General features: G+C 41.7%; 1 protein-coding gene and 1 long non-coding RNA gene across 2 annotated transcripts; both read right to left on the reverse strand.

The window, feature by feature from the left end:
* Positions 1-268: 268 nt before the first annotated feature.
* On the reverse strand, positions 269-1,275 carry LOC136446450 (uncharacterized). Its single transcript, XR_010757571.1, has 3 exons — positions 1,160-1,275; positions 554-687; positions 269-313 (listed from the first exon to the last, which is right to left on the reverse strand). It is a non-coding gene; the product is annotated as an uncharacterized lncRNA (long non-coding RNA).
* Positions 1,276-1,323: 48 nt separating this feature from the next.
* LOC136446449 (uncharacterized) lies at positions 1,324-2,463 on the reverse strand. Its single transcript, XM_066444820.1, has 2 exons — positions 1,853-2,463; positions 1,324-1,584 (listed from the first exon to the last, which is right to left on the reverse strand). Exons 1-2 carry the CDS (start codon positions 2,087-2,089, stop codon positions 1,453-1,455), a joined length of 369 nt encoding a protein of 122 aa, XP_066300917.1. The 5' UTR covers positions 2,090-2,463; the 3' UTR covers positions 1,324-1,452.
* Between the last annotated feature and the right edge of the window lie 19,245 nt (positions 2,464-21,708).

The following is a 21,708-nucleotide window of genomic DNA, read 5'->3' on the forward strand; positions in this document are numbered from 1 at the left end:
GCCGCCCTATTACCGCTTGACCTTCATTCCCGTCATCCCTTGCGCTTGAAACGAGCCTCGATTTCGTAGATGCCGTCGTCACCAGGGCCTGGTGGCAGCATGTAATACACACTCAATATGATATACACTATAATACATTATTGACAGATTTTAAAGACGATACCGTGTTAAATCTGTTTATATGGTAACTTTATTTCTTTCCCATATCTCAACTGTGAGTCATATGTGGCAACCTTCAGACACTTACGATTCTCATCCTCTTCATGGATGGAGCACCTTCTGAACTTTCCCTTCTTGCAGGCTGCTTTAGAGTCTGAGGATAAAATATGACAAGTTGCACAATGTCAAGAAGTGTTGGAATTCGTGCATGTACAGATTCAACTTGATGCTGATGTGAATCTCCAGTTTTGTCACAATATATCAATGAAAGTGATGTTGCAAAGCACAACCAACTGTTACTGTTACAGTAACAGTGGAAACAAGCAATACTGTCACTAGATTAATGAAAGTTCAATAAGAATTACATGATTGAAATCATGCAAATCATCCATACCATGGACCTGTCTTCCATCTTGCTTTTTCTGCCACCTTTCTCAATTTGTTGTTGTCCTGTTTCAGTCTAGTTATCTCCTCTTTCAGAGCAGTGATTTCTAATTTCAGCTTTGTGTTTTCTCGCACATCCTCTTCCTGTATATGGATAAATAGATGCAGTGAGTAATTAAGTCAGTCTACTTGTCAGCTGCTGAAGAATATTTTTCTGCCATTCCAGATCATTATAATAATTATAATAATTGCATTTTCAGCTTAGACTCTGTAATGCCACCTGAATTTTGTTATAGTACATCAGAGTAAGTCCGATTAGGAAAGGGACATAAAATAAGCAGTTATCTATTAGAGCTGATCAAGTGATGTTCCTCTTGGAAAATTGTACAGATTAGCCAGCAGTATGTGACTGTCCTGTCACAGGTATTTGAATTCATGGCATTCAAACACATTTTCAATCAAAACCATGATAGTTTTGCATAAGCACAATGTGCATCGACATATGCATCAATGCTTGTACACCAGATATATGTCAAAAGTCAATTGTCATCATTGTCCTTTCGATACCATTAAATGTAAATTAGTTGTAATGTTATCGAAAAGCACTTAGTAGTACGTGGTTTGCAATTCTCTTTTGAAGGTCCTTGTTCTCGGCTTCAAGTGGCGCCACTTTGTCCTTCAATTCTTCTTTTTCTCTTATCACGGTTGTGTGGGAGTGTGTACCCTGTAATAATTCATACATTCATGATTGTTCTAGAAAACATGATTGCAGTGACCATAGAAAGGTAAAAATCTAGATGTTGTAGCCTCCACAGCACAATATACATATGAGAAGAGTTACATTGAGTTCACACAAGATCACAACGACTACTAGGGCTAGATGGGTGTTCTTCCCTCCAGAACAACTTTCTAAAAAATTAGAGATTGAAACCTCAACTCCTTCTCCATCCTTTGTCTCAACTCTTCCTCCTTCCTCTGTCGCACCTCTGCCTCTTCTCTCTGACTGCCACTCGTTCCTTGGACAGCCATTTTCCTATTGCGCTAAATGGTGAAGGATAAACAACTATTACATTGTGCAGTTACTATGATTCAATACATTACACTTTGAAACTTCACAATATACTCTGAAAAAGTATAAAGTAACATTTAAAAAGGAAATGATATTTGCATTTGAGACCAATAAGAAAGAGATAAGAATTATAGGCGAAAATGTCAGACACAAATAGAGGGAACAAAGCACATGTCATATGCCACCAGGATATGCAAACAAAGAACAACACATGTGACTTTGAGGCTTGACTGAACTCACCTTGGCATCCTGGCATCGCCTCTTGAACTCATACTGGTCTATTTCCCTTTGGTTGAAGCTGAAGAGGATGTTGTATGCGTCCTCGTCAGCTACTCCCTTCAGTTCAGCAAATAGATATTGAGTCACACTTGTTGAGGCCTGGTCGGGAAACTTGCCTTCCATCCACTGCTGCATGACACCGTAAGCCTCCATGAAACAGCGCTGGCTCAATGCTGCCATTGTCTTGTGTATACCCATGTTCGAGGACACATGTTCCTTCTGGATAAGATTTTTTTTAAACACCACTTTCCATGCAGGGCTCGAAATTCATTTTTGGAGATAGATGCCCTGGTGCACCCAACCAAAAAATTAGGTGCATAGAAAGAATCTTATAATAAAGGTGAATGCCAACAAAGCATTATTACAAAATTAAATGCTACTGGCTCTGTTAAGAACTTCAATCTGTACTTTTATATAACGGGGGGCGCCCTAACATCGCACGCGCCCGAACATCGCAAGGATTTTTTACTGACCTTATTTTGCATAAGTACACTGTGTTTGTGACCACTGACTATGCTGTAAATAAGTGAAGTTCATGCACATAGCTGTCATTTGCATTCAAAACATTTTTATACATATTCATTTCTTTTGTCGAAAAATAGCATTTTGCCAATAATGCTGGTAGCGCTGAGTAGAGGATCACTGCAGTGACTGCACAACAAGACGCCTCGGCGCCTAAATATAAGACCTGTGCCAAGCTGATACACAACTATCATTCACGTAAGAAATATAACTTCATAAAACACTAAAAATTTGGGTCTTTAAGTGTTTGTTGAGTAGAAAACCGACCAAAGAAAACAACGTAAACATCGGTGTCGTCTGGCGACGTTGTTTTCCCGCCTTTTTTCCTCGCCGTGATGGTGGCGGAGCGATTTAACGCACAGCGAGGTTCAGAGATTTGTTACGCTCTAACATGTGATTGGTACCGTCTATAAAAAGGAAACTGAATACAGAGATGGCGAAGACATTAGGCAATGAGTAGACGGAGTATTGTTGATGTAAGCGGTGTCGTTTTTTCGTAATTATTTTGTCAGTCGGGCGGCATGCGATACGAACGTCGGGCCACGCACACAGTGCGTAGTAGCCTATTTCCCGTGAAAGCATGAGCTGGGAAGCGCTAGATATAGCCCTTCTCACATGACGTGAGAAGTGCACACAAAATTTTCCGGTCAAAAGTAAGCTAGAGTAGACTACAAACCTCATTTACATTTTCTTAACTCCATCACCCAACTTCCGAAGAGAGCAATATTATAGAAGCGTGCCAAGTTAGGCACACTATCAAGCGTAGCATTAAATCAGAACGTACATTCGCGAAAACGTCTCACAGCGTTTGCCGCTTGTAACTCGGAGCGTGAAGGGCGCATGAACAGTATGAATACATTTCTTATCCAAGTATGTTCTTTAGATGAATTTGTTCAAAATTCATTCATCAAAACCTGACCACTCTAGCAACCAGCGATGGAGCGCCGTGAGTTCGAGCGCGTAAAAAAAGTGCGGTGTTAGGGCATCCCCCGTTATAGCTTCAAAGTTTCAAACAAGTAATACTGTACATCGAATAAAGTACAACAGATTATTAATGATTATGATATTGCTTTATTTATACATTTGTACTTACATTTCAAGAATATACTTCTACATGTAGTGTACAATAGCACATTTACCCTATACCATACAAAAATATCTATGTGCAGTGGTGCACCAACAGTCAAAAAGTAGGTGCTCAGCTCCAATTTCGGGTGCACAAAGGGGACAAAGTATGAGAGGCATCTCTAGTGTTTGTCAAATACTTGACAATATTTTCCATATTCCAAGAATGAAGTACATGTATGTGATAAGGTAATTTGCTGACGAGAAATGGATAAAGCCATACCTTGTCCAGTATTGACTTGTCAAGAAGGGACTCGAGGTCCTTCCTCCAGGTCCCAGCTTTCCTATCAAGGGTTTGGTCATGACTCATCCTTTTGTTGTTCTTGATGTCTGGGTGCATGGCCCGCATCCTGTGGACGGTGCTGTAGAACCCAGCTGGAGGGGTTTTGTCAGCAATCACATCTTCATCCTCTTGATCTTCTTGATCCTCATTTCCATCCTCAATTTCAGCATTGGATTCCACATCTGACTCAACAGCACCTTGGATATAGCCTCCGTTGCAGTCGTTTTCCCCGCAGCGTTTTTTTTCCAATTTTTTTTTTGGGGGGGGGGGGCGCCACGTATCTGCTTGGGATCCCGTATCCACCGTGCCTCTGTGTCCGCTAGAGACCCTATGTCCGCTGCTGGGTAGGGTCTCTAGCGGACACAGAGGCACGGTGGATACGGGATCCCAAGCAGATACGTGGCGCCCCCCCCCCCCCCCCCAAAAAAAATTGGAAAAAAAACGCTGCGGGGAAAACGACTGCAACGGAGGCTACCTTGGATACTTGAAACTTCATCATCGTCATTCCCTTTCTCGTTGTCAGGATCCACAATATCTTCATCTACCTGCAAAGATTATAACATCACAATGGCATGGTTTTACAAATCTGAGCTTTTTTAGTTGCTTATAAAATGTTTTGTGGTATTGAATGGCCAGGTGGCTAGGCTAGTGGACAAAAGATCTAGAGGTCACAGGTCTGATACCTATGATTGCAGTGTAACTGTGTTTTTTGGTTTGCCTAGTCACCCTATATAATAATACCAAAATATCCGTATTCCTAATTAACAAATAAATGCCATCTACAGTTTCTTGGCTGGCTCCATGAAAATAGAAGAAGATAAAATGGCGGCTCGAAATTCATAAGAGGAAAAGGGGCAGCTCTGTGTCACTCCAAATTTATAGTCTATTTTACTTGTTATGTTAATGAGTTAGCTGAAGATGAACACTTCATGGAGTTATGTATAATAAAGGTGTACTCACCTGGCATGCATACGCATCTGCCTGAGAGTGGGTACCAGTTTAATGCACGTGCCTGCCACCAAGTCGACTGGCACCCCAGCTAAAAGACCACTGGAATCAAGGATTTAATGTTAGTCATTACTCTGGGAAGAAGGGTCATCTCCTGAAGGAGTGTTAGGAATATAGTTCGTGGCCATTATAGATGCCATGTAATTATGCTTGTGTACAGCAGAATGTTTCTTAACCCGTAAAACTGTTAGTAATCTGTATGTAAGTGACGTTTTTATTTAATTAAGTAAGACTATACATGGAAGCTACACTATATTTCAATACGAATGTTGCCAATTGTCATGAAACCCCACGCAATTCAGCCTCTGGCTGCCATGTGTTGTATTGCTGTTTGATTGAGTCAAATAAACCATTAATATTATTATTATTACCTTGCTTTGATGGTCTGGTCGATCGAATAGTCAATCAGGATCGGTCTATTGTTTGCAATGTCTATACGTGAGAAAAATAAAATCTATGAACCTTTCGATCATCCAAGAGATGGCTTGTACTGGTCTTGATAGGTATTCGTTGCAAAGCTGAATTTTCCGAAGAAATCTGTTATTTGCTCTTTATAATTCAACGGAAGAAATCTCATCGCCATGACTTCAAGAGCTGTTTGCTTATCTAGTTGCTGCAAAGCAGACTGTTTGGCAAGATCATGGTTAACTGCTCGTAAGAAAACTATCACTTGCTGGTTACAAAGTGTCACGTGCAGTTACAGCTGTGTACCAGTACACTGTACCGATATCACCTACATGTATACATCTATCGAACATTATGTAAAGAAAAACGGGCATGATGCTCACATGTCAAGAAAACTATCACTTGCTGAGTTCAAAGTGTCACGTGCAGTTACAGCTGTGTACCAGTACACTGTACCGATATCACCTACATGTATACATCTATCGAACATTATGTAAAGAAAAACGGGCATGACATTCACATGTCAAGAAAACTATCACTTGCTGAGTACAAAGTGTCACGTGCAGTTACAGCTGTGTACCAGTACACTGTACCGATACCACCTACATGTAAATATCTATCGAATATTATGTAAAGAAAAACGGGCATGATGTTCACATGTCAAGAAAACTATCACTTGCTGAGTACAAAGTGTCACGTGCAGTTACAGCTGTGTACCAGTACATTGTACCGATATTACCTACATTTATTACACCCTGCCAAAACCCAACCCACCGACAATGGCCTCCTCCATTGTCGTCCTGAATTCCTCCTGGGGGAGGGTTGCCATATGCTCTGGCATTTTGATGGTAACATAGCAGGTGTTTGTGACTGGCAGGCACTTACAACCTGCTGGACATTCGCAGAATTGAGTGAGAAGCTGTTATTTTATTTTTAAGTTTGCCCTATACCTGGTGAGAGCCATTCCTGATAGAGCTTTCATGATCATATGAGTTATGTACGTGTTAGAAAAAAACACAGATTTTATCTGGACAATATCTCGCCTTTTCTTCTAACCTTTGTAGTGGACCAAGTATGCACGTTTCCTGGCAGTCACTGGTGCCGGCCATTTCCCTTGTGGACCTTTGTTAATGGCGACAGCCTGTCCTACAGTGTAGCGCCTATAATGCAAAGAGTTGCAGCATCACATCAATGATTCTATTTCAAGTAGTTGACATTGCAATCAATTCACACAGTGCTCACTCATAACTAACGTTAGATGTAAATTCAACTTAGATAACGCAGATATGACAGACAGGTTAGGAGGACATCACAAGACTGTGTTAAATGTTAGGATACTCAGTGTCATAATAAATAATTTACTAAGTCAATATTCTGTGAGCATGTTATTTTTTTCAATAAAATGTAAAATCAATAATTTCACATTTCCCCCCCCCCAAAAAAAACACAGCTTTGTTACTTTGATTTGTCTGTCAATAAATACAACTGTATCGTATTTTGTCGTATATTAGTTAAGTTGGGACACGTCCTATCTGTTCTCGGACTGTCCTTCTACTTTTGGTAGGAATCTATCAGGATGAAACCAGGCCAGTATGCACTTTCAAGCTGTTTATTCTTCAGGTCTCTGCACAGGCATCTTTGCCTGCCGAGGTCTCTCCTGGGCTTCTCATGCTACGTCATATACGCATGAGTGTTAGTCTAACATGTTAAACAGTTACTGGTGCTAATAAGCTACACATGTTACGTTAGTATTAAATGCTTTTCATTGATTTAAAGCGAGCATATTTACGATGATGCATAGGTACCAGTGAAATCTTATTAGCTATATTCCCACCAACCCTAAGTGAGCCTCACAGGGGTACGCCACCGAATATCCCACCCAGACATGATGTACACAAGTGCCGCCAGAAAGTAGTGCGAGACAAAAGTGAAGCATCCACTCACTAAGTGTTCACCTTGAAAGTATTGACATCATTTTCCGATTGTGACACCATATTTTGCCCAGTATGTATCCATACAAAGTCTGTTGTCTCTAATTCATACGTTGGAATGCAGTTGGTCTCGGCTAGTGGCGGATGGATATGGGCAGTATCTCTAGTCCTGCAGTCGCCCACTTCATTTGGAGAAGAAAGGGCGTTGGCAAGAGGTAAGGACTTACTTAGCTCCTTTTGCCTCTACAAATTGTCGTTTTATGGTCTTAATTTGTAGAGTGAATCTTCAAGATGCACGTGTTGTCTTATATAGCTATCAATATATTGTTTTGGAGGACAGTAGGCTGATTAGGCCGGTTAGTTCACTCACGCCGTGTTTGTTGCACAAGGCAGTGTCTGGAATGTGTCTCGTCACTATCATTCAGTTTTCCCTAAACCGAAAGATTTTGTCCCGAGTAGCCAGATTATAATAGAAGGCAACGTCCTGTACTATGTTGTTAACGCTGGTTTTAAATATACCGAAATTGACAATTTAGTAAGAAATTGTGAAGCCGGCCGCGGCTGACATCTGTGATTGATTATCTTGTTTACGGGGTGGCGGTCGGAAAATGCCTGGTTTACTTAAGTACACGGTGCTATTCTTTTTCTTTTGTTGAAACTGGCCTTACAGCCTAGCGATCATGGTCTTATTAGTGCTGTCGATATGTTGAAGTATAGTAAAATGCGCAACTGGTATTTTTTTTTAAATACACGCCTTTCTGCTCCAACTGTTGTATTTGCAGGCTGAAAAAATGGCCGCTACCGATTTCTTTTATGTCATAAGTTCCAACGTCCATCCTGGCATTGTCTGTTCCAATGGGCATGCTAGACGAGAGAATTATGAATTAAGAATTATGACTAAATCTTCGTTTATCTGTGTTTCTTCCACAGCAGGTTCTGGAATGAACGGCCAACAACATGACGTTTGCTGTCGAAGACTCTCAGATGACAACATCTACAGAAATACAGCTCCATAATTTGTAACGTCAAAGAGAGAAAATATCACACTCCTCTCGTTAATGCTAACATTTTTATGCAAGGACGATTGCAACATTTGCACCCCACAACCTTGATGTTTGAACTGCACCCAAATCGTTGACACTGGCGACAGAGCAAACAGCGTAATTACATTTGTATTGTGACAGAACATCCAGCTTACTCAGAAGTTTGTAGTCAGGTCTATTCTTACAGCGGTCCAGCCTCTTGGAAACCCAGACTTCGGGGACTGTGCCTCTGGCTCACTGGGGGCTGGTTCAGCTTAGTTAGATGGGTTTGCTTGATGTTAAAGTCATAATTGAGAGATTGCCAAAAGGCGTTGTTCGTGTTTGTATTTGTTGCTAGAGTTCGATATGCTCCACCTACTCGATACGCTTTCTATGTTTGAGTCATAGGCTTGTAGTTTTCTTCTAACTAGCTTTTCTAAAGCAATGTCCTACCAACGATATGACTCGTCTGGCTCCTGCTCCAGTCAGTAGAACTTGGCCAATACATGTAATGCCATGGCGCTCTCAGTGTCCTGGTACGCAGGACGCGCACCAGGGTATCGACGTCTCCTCGCTTCCGAGGCGTAAACATGCCACATCACGTCTGGCATCCCCTTCCAAGTGGCGCCAGACTAATTTCTTTTGTCCTCCATCTCCCACTCTTCGTCGGACATAAAGTCAGGGTTTGATGAAGGCATCAGCTCATCAGCTCTTTTCTAGTTAATAGCCCAAGCAGCCACCTGTTGGGAAGAGATGTTTTTTAACGTTTATATTGTAACACATTTGTCCAGCGTAGGATTTGTACTCAAACTTTCACTGCTTACCCAAACTATTCTCACCACAGATACAAGGCCACTAGTTCAAGGTTACGTTGACGCTCTCATTTATTCGTTTGAATGGGCAACCAACACACAGTAGTAACTAGAACATGAACATCAAGGACAACAGTACCCCGCAGATCTAAAGTAGGCTAAAGTACACTTTTGGCGGGGTTTCACCCGCTTGGGGCGTGGAGCTTGTCCCCGGAGTTGTGATTTGTACACACGCTCAGTGCCAAGAACAATACAATACAATAACTACAACCCGATCACAAAATGGAGACTCACCAAAGTCAGTTGCTTGAGAAGACTAGTTCCCTAGGTTGTAAATTGGCTAAGACTATACAATTGCTAAGTCAGGAGTTACTACTAAATGTTACTCATCAGCATCATTGGGGAAAGGCCGCCTTGCTGTCAAACCCTGGTATCCTCAGATCTCTGCTCGCTCTCACTCTATCTGCCCGAAACTGACAGATAAGCTAGCAAGTAATTTACATGAGCGCATGTTTTGACGCTCCATTGGTCAGAAAGTTGGAACGTTGAGGTCGCAGGGTCATTGGTCAGCAAGTGTATCTCTCACGTGGGTTCTGTGACGTAGTGACAGTGACCAGTCGGTCACGTGTTATCAGTGACGTCATCGTAAAGGCAGAAAGGGACAAACCTTTACTGTTACAATATACTGAGATTTATATACTGAGACTTGAGACTAAGTTAAACTCCCTAAGTGCTGATTACTGAATTTACTCCACTCAATACCATATTGCCTACCGTCAAGGGGTTTTGGATCTTCGCAGTTAAAAAAATCCAATGAAATGCGATTTAGGGCACAGGCCCATAACTTCGACAGAGTCCCCTTTCTCTGCTGGAAGAGTTATCCGCTCTGACGTTTTCAATCATGATGGTACCTTTGCACTTCATTCTTAACTTAAGGAATACATGGTGTGTTGACTAGCTATGATAATGAAAATTTATTGAGCAACCTATCAATCAGAATCTAAGAGAACTAAAGGGCATGCACTGCTAAAGTAAGTTATTAACTTATGTCAGTGACACATTGTCCTTGCCTCTGTCCAAATTCAAACAACAAAGAAACACAATGCCATGGTTACAGATGTACCCAATCGGATCACACTAAAATAACAATAGAGACATAGTTGCAGATTGGCGGGCTGTTAATTATAACTTTGCTCAATCCAGAAGCCTCCTGCGTCAATCAGTCGTTCTCGGTGCTGCAGCATTTGCTCCCGACACCGCGATCTGCTAGCAAAATTAGGGCTGAGGTAAATTCAGATAAGATAATAAATCTAAGTGCAAGTCAAACGGATGATGAAGAGAGTCAAAATATCCAGCCATACGCTTGGAGCCTGATATACACACAAAAGTTCTTCTGCCACAGGCAACCAATGTGCTTTCTTACTGGGAGGCCTAAGAGCCAAGTTATTATGCTGATAAATCAGGCACACCAGCTGCTAAAACCATCTCGCACAGTAGGAACTAGGAAGTATGTACATTTTTTTGTTATTGCTCATCTGAAATAGAGATATCCGGTCTTGAAGGCTGTTACATTACGGAGTACACATGATAGATGCAGTAGACTGATCTCCTTACTACATGTATCATAACTAGACAACCTTGTGGTGAGCTACTCAGAGAACATGTTGGTTGGAAAAGATATGTTGTACCTGTTAATAGTATAGTTTGTTATTATTATGTAGAATCTTGTGTGCAGAGAAGAGTTGATGCTGTAAAATACAAAGACCTAATGAAGTGTACAATATCTTACAATACATGTTCCAGACAAGTAGAATCAAGGAAAGGCATTCTTCAATATCTTGTGAAAAATCAGGAAATACTACCATTCACTGCTATGGAAAAAATATATGCAATACAGTCTGCTTATGATTTTCTGCCAGGTGGGTAATTATCTTACTAGCATAATGCATGATACTCCATTATGTTGTGACTTTTATGTCCCTGGCATATGTTCACTGTACATAGCTTATGCATATATCAGGGAATTCAAATGGTTGATCAAAATCCAATACAATACAATGCAATACAGGAATTTGAACTGTCATTTTCAATTTTACTTGCTATATGATGAAACAAGAGGAAAGTATTCAGACAAGTTAACGGTTTTGACATGTGGAACAAAAGTCACTTTGAAGAACTGCTATGGGATACAATATAAGCTGCTTGTGTTTGATAAATTTTGAGTGTCGATTGTGTATGTCTGTGATGAGCTATGTGTTGTTTAAACATAAAACTCAGTTTCATATGTTTCAGTGATGTGTGTAATTATGCATATTAACACATGCATATTAAGAACCATTTAAAAACATGTCTATTTACATAGCACACTGAAAATGTCATATTATAACATACTGTATACATCAAAGGATGTAACAACTACTAGTAACCTCAAACTACAAATTCTGTTTAAATCCTTCATACCTTAGAGGGACATCAATATCTTGGAAAGCCTGCAGCATGTCATCCTTCACCTGTTCACTCGTATAGGTGCGGTGAAGCTCTACATGAGTAGACATGGTCATGTCGATGTCCACTCGAGCCTCACCCATGGGGACAGCTGTTGTTCCAGATGAAACTAGCATGATAGCCTTTCTCGTCAGGCGTGGTGCCTGATAGCTTTTTTTTCTCGACCGCCAAGTCCCTTTTACCCTCGTTCTGTCTGGGGTTTATAACACTATACCTAAAGTACTTTGATGTTGCGTCTCTGTCGACATACTCGTTCTGGAAAACAACCATCGTAGTTACAATTTGTATAAACCTGCTTGCACAGTTTTTAAATTTTAAAATTTACTCTGTATTACTATGGGACTGCCAAATGTTCGATATTCGATAAGTATTAGTACAATGTATTGGGCCTCTGGGGTGTTACCATTCCTGGCTTCTGGGCCAACTTTGTTGGTGCAACGGGCTTCAAGGCCCTGTTTGGCCACGCAAAGATATCGCCAGCCTGTAAATTCGAATTACCAGATTATATTAGAATCATGTTTGTGGCGTTTGAGGTTTTTTTTATGATAGTTGTCCGTGCGGAGGACCTGACTTTATCATGTTAACCTTTTAGCCAATGCTTATGATCAGGGGCTCCTTGCTGGTAGTTATGACTGGCGATATAACAAACTTTACCTAACGGGCACAAGTGCCAAGGCTACATTCAAAAGCAGGTTTCGCTAGTTTCTGTAGCTTAGGGCCTGAAAACAACAAGCCCAACAAAGTATTGCTCTAAAATGTACCTCACCTTCGCAGATGCCAAATACATGTACTTCAGTCAGTTCCTTCCACGCTCACAGGCTCGCAACATGGCTATTGCAGTAAGCCACACTCACCCAGTCAAGGATGGCGAGGTTCACCCGCAGCATGTAATTTCTCTTTCCAAAGTTTATCCTTTTATCGTGGTACATGAACATGGCGTTGTTGAAACTCTCAGCATAGTGTGTGTCTTTTTCCTGTTTGGAAGGACGAAAAACATGAATTCGCAAGCAATCAAGGAATTCTCAATGTTCTGTAAAAGAACACTATGGCAGCTGAGGGGCAAGGGTTGTTTTCACTTGTCCTACGCCCTTTATCAGAAATAAAAAAAAACGTACCTGTACACTCTACGTACACTTATATCTTAATATAAAAAAAAGTATATTTAACTGGGTCAAGTGTTGGGTCCATATACCAGACATGCATCGGTCTGAGATATATTACCTTCAGTAAATTGCTAGTGCTAGAAGAGTATCGGATGGAAATCTAGAAGTTATATTATCTTACATAAACGTGGTTCTTGGCCTTCTGGTAGACGACAGTCTTGTGGAGGAACTCGAGCAGATTTTTCTCGGCGTTTTCTCAGGTTAGTGATAGGCTGGTGGAAGGACACAATACTCCTCGCCTCCTACACGGCACCTTGACGAAGACCCCAGTTGGAAACTCAACAGACGCCAACAATGACTGCCACCTTGAATATTATAAAAAATATAAAATAAACAACTGTATTTAAAAAAGGTAACGAATACTCGAACATCCTTGTGTTTAAACAAAGGAAAACGCATAACACTCTATTTAGCTTCTCCTCAGACTGTTTGATGTTGCCTGCGGATGTTTTGAAGTGTTTGACCTTTATATCCTAGTGGTTCTTGAGATTTTTTTTTGGAACTTGTCCAAAACTGCGAGAACTTTTTCATGCAGCACTAAAGGGTGCGAGGAATGATTTTGTGAGCGCGGTGACTTGCCCTGTGCTTGACACCGCCGGCCAGCAAGTTAGGAGAGGGAAGTAACTGGTCTTACCTGGTTTGATGGCAACATGAACGGAGTCGGAAGGTTGCGTTTTGATGGTTTAATTAAGAAGAGTTAGTAGTTCACCGTGATTACACATATGCCGCCTGATTCTACTGACTAATGCAAGTCCCGGTACAGTTCTTGATTGTGATGAAAAGCCTCCTCGTGTGGAATCTTGAAGTTAGTCCGAGTTGTATGATTAGTTCAAAGTTCCGAGTGGATGTCGCAGTAATCCAAGTTGAATAACGATCCAACAATTGTCCTGTATCCTGGTAAATGCCTCCAAAGTCCAGATAAGTACCGTAAAAACTGGTCAATTCTCCCAACCTTTCTGACCCAGTCCTCTATCCTTTCTTGACTTGTTTTTCTCCTCCCAGTGAAGAGCCTGATTTCTTCCTGCTTGTCCGGCAAGGAAGTCCTGATTTCTTCCCCGTATGGGAAGGCTAAATCCTTCTTTCTCCCTGTGAGAAAGCCCTGATTTCTTCCCCCTATGGGAAGCCTAAACTCTTCTTTCTCCCTGTGAGAAAGCCCTGAGCTCTCCTGCGTTGAGAATCCTGTCCCTCTCTTCTGAGTGAGCCTATTTTCTTTCCATGTGCTGAGGTCCCTAGAGTCTATCCACAAACACGTGTCCTTGATTTGGCGGGAACTTGCCTGTATCTTATTAACATTTCTAAAGGCGGCAAATTTAAGAAACATTGGCATTTACAGATTTTTTAAGATTATTTTATATCTAGCTCTTAACTAAAATGGAATTCCATATGTACGTTATTTGTACAGTGATTCTAATTCTTTTTGTTTGTCCTTCAAGGCCGCAAGGGTAGAATCTTAGGGAGGAGATGTGCTTTGGTCTATTTGGCAATGTAGCTTATTTATTTCATCAAACAAATGCGTCTCTTTTGACAAATATTGTATATTTTTCCACCTGAAATAGTTTTTTTTTTTACAACTTAACTAATTTCTACCCTACAGTTCTAATCAACAGGGAAAACAAAATGTATAAAGATAATCCCTAACTGTTTGATTCTTTGATTTGTTCCCACAAAGATTGTTAAATCAATGTTAACTACTTGTTGTAAAAGACATTTCTACTCAGTGGTGTGGCTAGCTAGCTTATTGGAAAACAAACAGTAGAACATACAACCCCTAACACATGTTGTCATATGGCTACTGGATGACAAACCTATTCTATCAGTAAATCAACCAACTCAACTAATTTCTACCTTACAGTTATTATTTACACTAAAGACCAAGTACTAGTATATAAAAACAAGCTATATGCTTGTTTTTTTTCCTCACAGATTGCCAGTTCTTTTTAACCGAGAGTACTTGCTGCAGTACTAAAAACTACAAATACGCAGAGAACATCAGTCCCTGGTCATGACTATTTCAATAAGATTGAAGACTTCACTGACAGACATTTCAAAATTGGAGAGCTGTACATGGAGTATATGAAGGGAAGCTATAAATGTAAGATGATAACAAATCCTAACTTTGCTCAAAATTTGAGATTTCATACAAGAGTCAGTGGTTAAGTTGCCGGATGTGGCTTCTATTAGTTTTTGGTAAGGCAAACTGTAACAGCTTGTCCCCTCCAGACCACCCCTCCCCTTTAGTCTCCTAGTCACATTTTTTCTTCTTGTAATTGTCTTCTTTGTCAATTGAGGGCCGAGGCTTCGGGGGCCGGAGCTTGTCGCTCACATCCATCAGGAGAGTGTCACTTAGCCGCTTGTACGCTCGGACCGCGGTGCTCCGGTGTCCAGTTCGAGTCATGATCGTTTGCTCATCAAATCCTTGTGCCCACATTTGGGTAGCGAGTCACTTTCGCTATGGTTTGCTATTCCTCGGCCTTGAATAGAGATGCCACCCTCGGTACACGTCGCTTTCATATATTTCCCGAGTTTGTTGATGCCTACTGGCTGGAGGGAGAACTTGGGAACATGAGACTTCAGGGGTCGACGGTCCGATCTTCTCTGACAGTGCCCTGATGTAGGTCTCAAACATGTGCACAGCACAGCGTGGATTTGTGGGGTCTGCATATTGTTTGATGTCTTTCACACTCACGTTTCTTTGTTGTAATCCCCCTGAACGTTTTTTGAGACTCTTCCCGTGAACTGCATGTAGTTGCAGTTTCTGTCCATGCCGGATTTGTATTGATCCAGCATCAGGCGCTGGTGCTCATCCATGGCTCTGAGGCCAAACATCTTGCAATTGTAGAAGTACATCCCGTATGGAAAGCCCTTGTGATGTGGATAGGCTGATTGCGTTGCTTTCCCACAGGCGGTCTTTGTCATCAGCGGTCAGTGGGTCGGCCTGGTATTTTTTAACACCACCCCGACTGATGTTAGTTCTTTTCCTGCATGGCTACGTCATCTTTACTTATGATCAGGGAATTTATAAACTGGGTGCGGGTATCATAGGTGTATGGCCTAGCCATAACATCAATGGAGAGGGACTGTGGAGTCAGAGGCTTGACAGGGATGTGTTCCTCGTGGGACTGCACCTCCAAGGCTGTGTAAAGAACAGCCTATGGCACTGCTTGTTGGAAGACCTTTGTTAGAGCCCCTCTTTTGGTACTATCTGACGGTTGGTGCCTGAGCTTTACAGGTTGGAAGAGCCTCTTCTTTACTGAAGCCGCTTGTCGGGAATCTGAAATTAAAAATTGAAATGATTTCAATGCATATGCATTCTAGCATAACCAATTGAAATGAACTACATGAAGGTTTTGCTAATAATTATGTATTCTTTATTACATCTTATTGTCATACGAGTACTTTCTTGATACTTTTCTTTACTTGTTTATTTGAGGTGGAGCATACATTCGTCATAAACATATACGCATGAATTTATTTCAATGTTTGATAACCTCATTCTTTAATAAGTCACGGGGACCTGTTTACATATGCAAAGCAATCAAGACATTTTAACAAGGCTGAAGATCACAGTATATCATGATTGTCAGAAAGAAGATGCAGACAGGCAAAATCGTAAATCAAGCTCCAAGTTTTGTGAAGCAGCCGGTATACGTCATTCTATATATACATCTGCGGTACAGCGCATTGGGCAAGCTCGTTAAAAGTCGAATCAAACCGCATTTAATAAGTAGGTGGCAATTACATGGGCGTGCGTCAACAAGCCTGTCACGGGTCTATTTACACAAGTTACCATTATGATTATCAAACCGGGCTAGTTTATATCCCGGAGAACCATACGGGAAAGAGTTCGACACGTTTGCCATGCCATACATTCAAACGTTTGCCATGTCATACATTCAAACGTTTGCCATGCCATACATTCAAACGTAACTTAGCCGGTAAAATCCCCCTTTTAGTGCCTTTCTACATCTGCCTGGAGATTCGGAAAATATTCCGTGATATCCATTTTTGTTGAAATGTTTTGATTGTGCTGCATGTAAAATGGTGTGGTTAACTAGGATAAGACTAAATAGAATAAGATATTTTTTCCTTTGTAAAAGCCCCAGGCTATTTGGGCAGCCCTGGCTGTGTGTCCAAAACAGCCAAACCAAGAAATAGATAAATACACTGAAATAAAAATCGTGCCTGGCAGACTTACAACGTTTATTATTGCTTTCCGTCACCAGCTGCCGCCTTCTTATGTCTTTCTTGGCTCCTGACGGATTTGCATTTTTTTTACCTTCCCCTCCAAGGCCTTTAAAGGCCGGGTCGTCAGGGCGGGGCGCTTCGTCCGGGTTGATGACTGCAAGGTGTTCTGTGATCTACCAAACAAAGTCAGTAAGTAATTTTGACGAACCTGAGTCAGCAATAGGTTTATCTATATTTTGCAGGTATAACCGTCCTTCACTAAGTTCTTTCACTTTACTAGTAGGTTTTCTCTGTATAAAGAGAACTTTGACTAACCCCGGATTGCCGCCATCCTGTTTCCGTCCAGCTGGCCCAGTCCGCTTTTTTGATTGGTTAAGTACGAGTTCTCGCACATTTCGGTAGTGGTGTAGACTGCGTCCATTAGAGACGCAATCTGCCCTATCAGCGCCTCTTCAATCAACGCAGGAATTATCACCTGTCTCCATGTTTGTCCGATTGACACTGTGGATATCAATACAGTTTGGTATTAGTAGGTTTTGATTTGTCTGTCAATGTTTTGTGATATTTTCATGTACGTACTTATCACGTTAACGTTACATGTACAAGTATAAAAATAACGTTACATTCTTTAACACATGTACTAAGGCATTACTTGCGTCATTTAGCAGTTGTATTTGTGATTTGGCTTCTCCTACGCAGCATATGTTCCATGTCCCTTAAAGCTGGAGACCGCTAGCACTTCCTTCGTGAAGTAAACATCCATCAGCTCCCTGGCGTAGGCAGTAGGACTTCCCCAGTAGTCAGCTCAGCACTGAAGTCAGATAGCCTTTCTAGGTGTGGCTGATAATGACTTCCGATGTCCTTACTTGTCAGCATGTACCATGGCACGAGGCTGTTAGCTTCAGGCATCATGATTTTCAGCTGTTGCCCTACGATCGCTACTTCCGACTCTGCTCTTGTGTTGGTGGTGATCTGCTGAAGAACACACGACAAGACAGTGCATCCTTCAAAACTCCACGACTGTAAAAAAAAAGTAGTGTGGCTTTGTATGATAATCATGACAATAACAATACACTAAATTCATATTGCTCATTACCCAAGTAACTATATTCTGCTGCCATAGGGTGTTAATAACTGTCATGTCCAATGTGAGGTTGGTCCTGCTAAATAAGTGCTCCTTTTCTGCTGAATTCATATCTTTACCTCTGGAAAGGAGGGTCACCTTCAGTGAAGGAGATTTTGTGGTTGGTCATGTCCGTATGTTCCCAATCTTAAACTCACTATCCCTATCCCTGCATTTGTTCGTAGTTTGGCATGCTGTCTGCTGTTCTTATCACAATCACTGGGGTTATAACTTAAACTATATATGATAACATATGTGATAAAATCATGTATTACCGTGGTGGTGGCAACAAGCTTGGTCGACTAACTCGACTGCTTAGGCTTCTTTTCCTCTCGGTCCTCATCTGAAAAGAACAAGTACGTTTCAGCAAAAGTATGGGAGCCCCATTTCACTAGAACGACAGTCTGGCAACAAGCTTGAGCGACTTACTGGGCTTCGTAGGCTTCTTCTTAACGCGCGTTTCTTCTCGGTCCTCATTTGAAAAGAACAAACACGTTTTATTGAATTCTAAGGTAAAGTTTCAAACCAATATTTTGTGGGCTTGTGTTGTATTGGCAGTGCCACCACAGAGATACCCTGCTGAGAAAACGAGTACATGTTATATAGAAACCGAGTGTAACAGGACTGCTATGCAATCGAAAAAAAGCCCGGCTAGCCAGTATGAAAGTAACTTCCTTAAAAGCCGTCGGTACCTTTTACAACATTTTATCTATAATCATCATTTGTGAGTACGAGTGTATTGTGAGCGATTGATTCACCCACTCCGAGGTCACTCTGAACCAATGAGGGCTCCTTCCTGTGCCGAGTGGTCTGTTTGGTTCCCGGGGTCTCCATCTAGAGAAACGGGAAAGAGACCTGCGGGTAGAACTGTTGCCATCGCCCATGGGAACGTCGTCATCTGCTCTGGTAGGAACACCAACGTAACTGGATCATCTGCTCGAGTATCATCGTGGACTGCATCGTCGGTATCTCCTTGGGTATCATCGCCATACGGGACATACTAGCACAGGATGGGGAGGGCATACGGCTTATGATTTCTCTCCCCGTCAGACAACATTTTCACCAGTATGAGGCTTGCTGCAGGCTGCCTTTTATAGAAAAGGCACGAAGTATACTTCATCAGGTCGTCTTAATGACCTTGATGCCTTGAGATGGCTGTGTCCGTGAGAGGGTTTTGTGGATTGATCAGCGATAAGATGTGAATTGTTTGGATTGTTCCATTAGTTGATACATGTATAATTTTATTTTATTTTCCAGCTGAGTTCTGTGAGTGTCTCTTCCCTTGTCGTTGTGGAACCTACTGGCTTGTCAGGAAACAATCAGTTTTGTGCTGCCTTGTTCAGTTCTATCGCCAATGAAGAATACAGAAGGATCATGTTACATGACACCTGACACAATGTGTAAATTCAGCAAGAGTAACTCCTTTGTCTTATAGTTAGACATTCTTTACAGAAGTATTTGATGATTTCTTTGCTCTAAGTAAAATGCATAAAATTATGTCATCAAGTTTCGGGCCAGTAAAAAGTTGGCTAGGCCAGTAAATTTTCAACAGAGATGGCCCTAACATGAGGCAATTTTTTTTACTGATCTTTTAATGCCCCTCAAGTACTCTATGCTAATTATAAAGGTCAACATGGTCAATGCACATACTGGTGTCGCTGTTAGTTGCCTGGTATATATTTTATTTATTGTTTTGTTGAAAACCGAATTTCACAAACCATGAATAATGATGGCACTGAAAGGAGGGCCACTGTGACCAAATCAGTCACACAAGTTGACAACTGTCATATAAATGGGAATAAAAGCTTTTAGATTACTAAACACCAAAAGCTTGGGTCTTGTAGTGTTGGCTCACTTCTACAGTGTACACTCACATATTTTTCTATGACGTCTCACAGCATATACCACTTGTAAGGCAGAGCTAAGGGGGTTCGTTAACTGAATTTTTACCCAAGTACAACGTATATTGTACCTAGTTATGTGTCTAGATTTCATTCATAAAAAAACTGACCACTTTCTAGTAGCGAGCATGGAGCACTTTGAAGGATGTAACAATTTAGACCTGAAATGGTGTAAAGGCCACATGTGCAGGTGAAATGATCCGAGAGACAAGTGAGATTGTGACAAATAAGATTCATGTAAAAGAGGTCGATGAATATGGAATTACCTGCTCTGCCCATTTGCTTGGGTAGCGCCCCCACCCTTCTGAGTTGAAAGGTGGTACCGCCGTGTTTGCACATGATTCTTTTTCTCAATGGTCTCACAGTTTATGTTGTGCATGAATGGATGGCTGGCAACCTGTTGCCCAAGATGACTGCTAAGGTCTGAAAGAGATTACATCATTGTCAAATGTAAAAGCATGTGCAGGTGAAATGATCCAAGAAAACTTTGTAGAAATGACCATTTGCTGTATTTCTAAACATTCTGCTAGGATACAGGCGCCCTACTCGAGTTTAGAAAAAAACTCACCGCCCAGTCACCAGCCGCCAGCTGGCGCTCCAAGCGCTTAGCAAGCCTGGAAGCCACCCGGGCGTGAACATCCGTCGCCACCTTCATGTGCTTCTGCAGGTCACAGCGCCTCAATACCTCAGAGCACCCAGGCACCTTACACTGAACCACGGCGTTGTCACAGGTCATCTGATGCCCCAAAACGTCTGACCTATGATGTCATAATTTGAGGTAATGAACATGGAATAAGTAGTCCTCGGGCAGAACAATACATAACACCTGTAGGTTCATGGCTTTCATATTTCAATTTCGTTCTTTCTTTCTATGGACAGTTTTTTACAATCTAACAAAGACTTAACAAAGACTAGATGCACAGTTAGTTATGATGATATTATACATTGTTAAAGGTGCTTTCAAATGCTCATTTTTAATCAAGGGAAAAAGTACGAAACGGAACAGGCACCTGCATAACTTGGCGCTACACCCCAAGAAGCACTTGCTCTCGCCTTTCGGGCATTGGATGGCAACGTGGGGGGGCTTTTCCTGCCTCGTCAATCGAACGCCACATCTGCAGCGCTCGTCAAAGCCATACCCACAGACGTCCCTGTGAGACTGCAGCCCTTCCCTTGGGACGTGGGTGGTACACCATTCGTTCGGGCAGGCCACTTTCACGTGGGGACATGTTGTCTTGAGGTGAGTCAACACGTCATCCACCGTCACCTTCTCTGGGAACTCACACTCAAATGCGCAGGTGGCCTCCAGTTTCCGGGACAGATTGCACACTGCAATGTTTGGTCCCACCCGAGTGACTGAACCTTTGCATAAAGGGCATTCCATGATGACCTGGTGACACCCAAAGCACACGTTGTGCCCACAGCGTAGCATCTGTGCACTCACAAGAGGTGCGGTGTGGCGAGAAGGGTCTGTACTAATCGGCTCCATGGAGCGAATATTATCAAACAGTATGGTGAATGTGCATATAAATATATATGATAGCAGTAGTACAACTTAATTAACCATGAATTTTTGATTTCTATCAAAAGGATATTTGACGTCATATTTCCGTCATTGATGGCCCGTAGAACATCGGACGCAGCTGTCTTGCCGGAATTGGCAACGTCTTTCTGGTCCAGTTCCCACATGCCATCGTTTGAGAAGATCTCCCTACATCAATGGGAACAATTGTTAAAGAAGGAACATTTGAATAAAAAAATTATCTGACAGTGAGCCCCTAGAAATGTGTGATTATGTTCCTCTCAATATATGAAGCAGCTAATTTCTCCGA

This window comes from Branchiostoma lanceolatum, chromosome 12 (genome assembly GCF_035083965.1).
Source record: "Branchiostoma lanceolatum isolate klBraLanc5 chromosome 12, klBraLanc5.hap2, whole genome shotgun sequence".
Lineage (NCBI taxonomy): Eukaryota > Metazoa > Chordata > Leptocardii > Amphioxiformes > Branchiostomatidae > Branchiostoma > Branchiostoma lanceolatum.

Bases quoted from the DNA above. Each gene is read 5' to 3' on its own strand.
- LOC136446449 (XM_066444820.1), bottom strand. From the start codon at position 2,089: ATGGGTATACACAAGACAATGGCAGCATTGAGCCAGCGCTGTTTCATG. The intron at 1,585-1,852 runs GTGAGTTCAGTC...TTCACCATTTAG, and splicing joins GGCGATGCCAGGATGCCAAG to CGCAATAGGAAAATGGCTGT.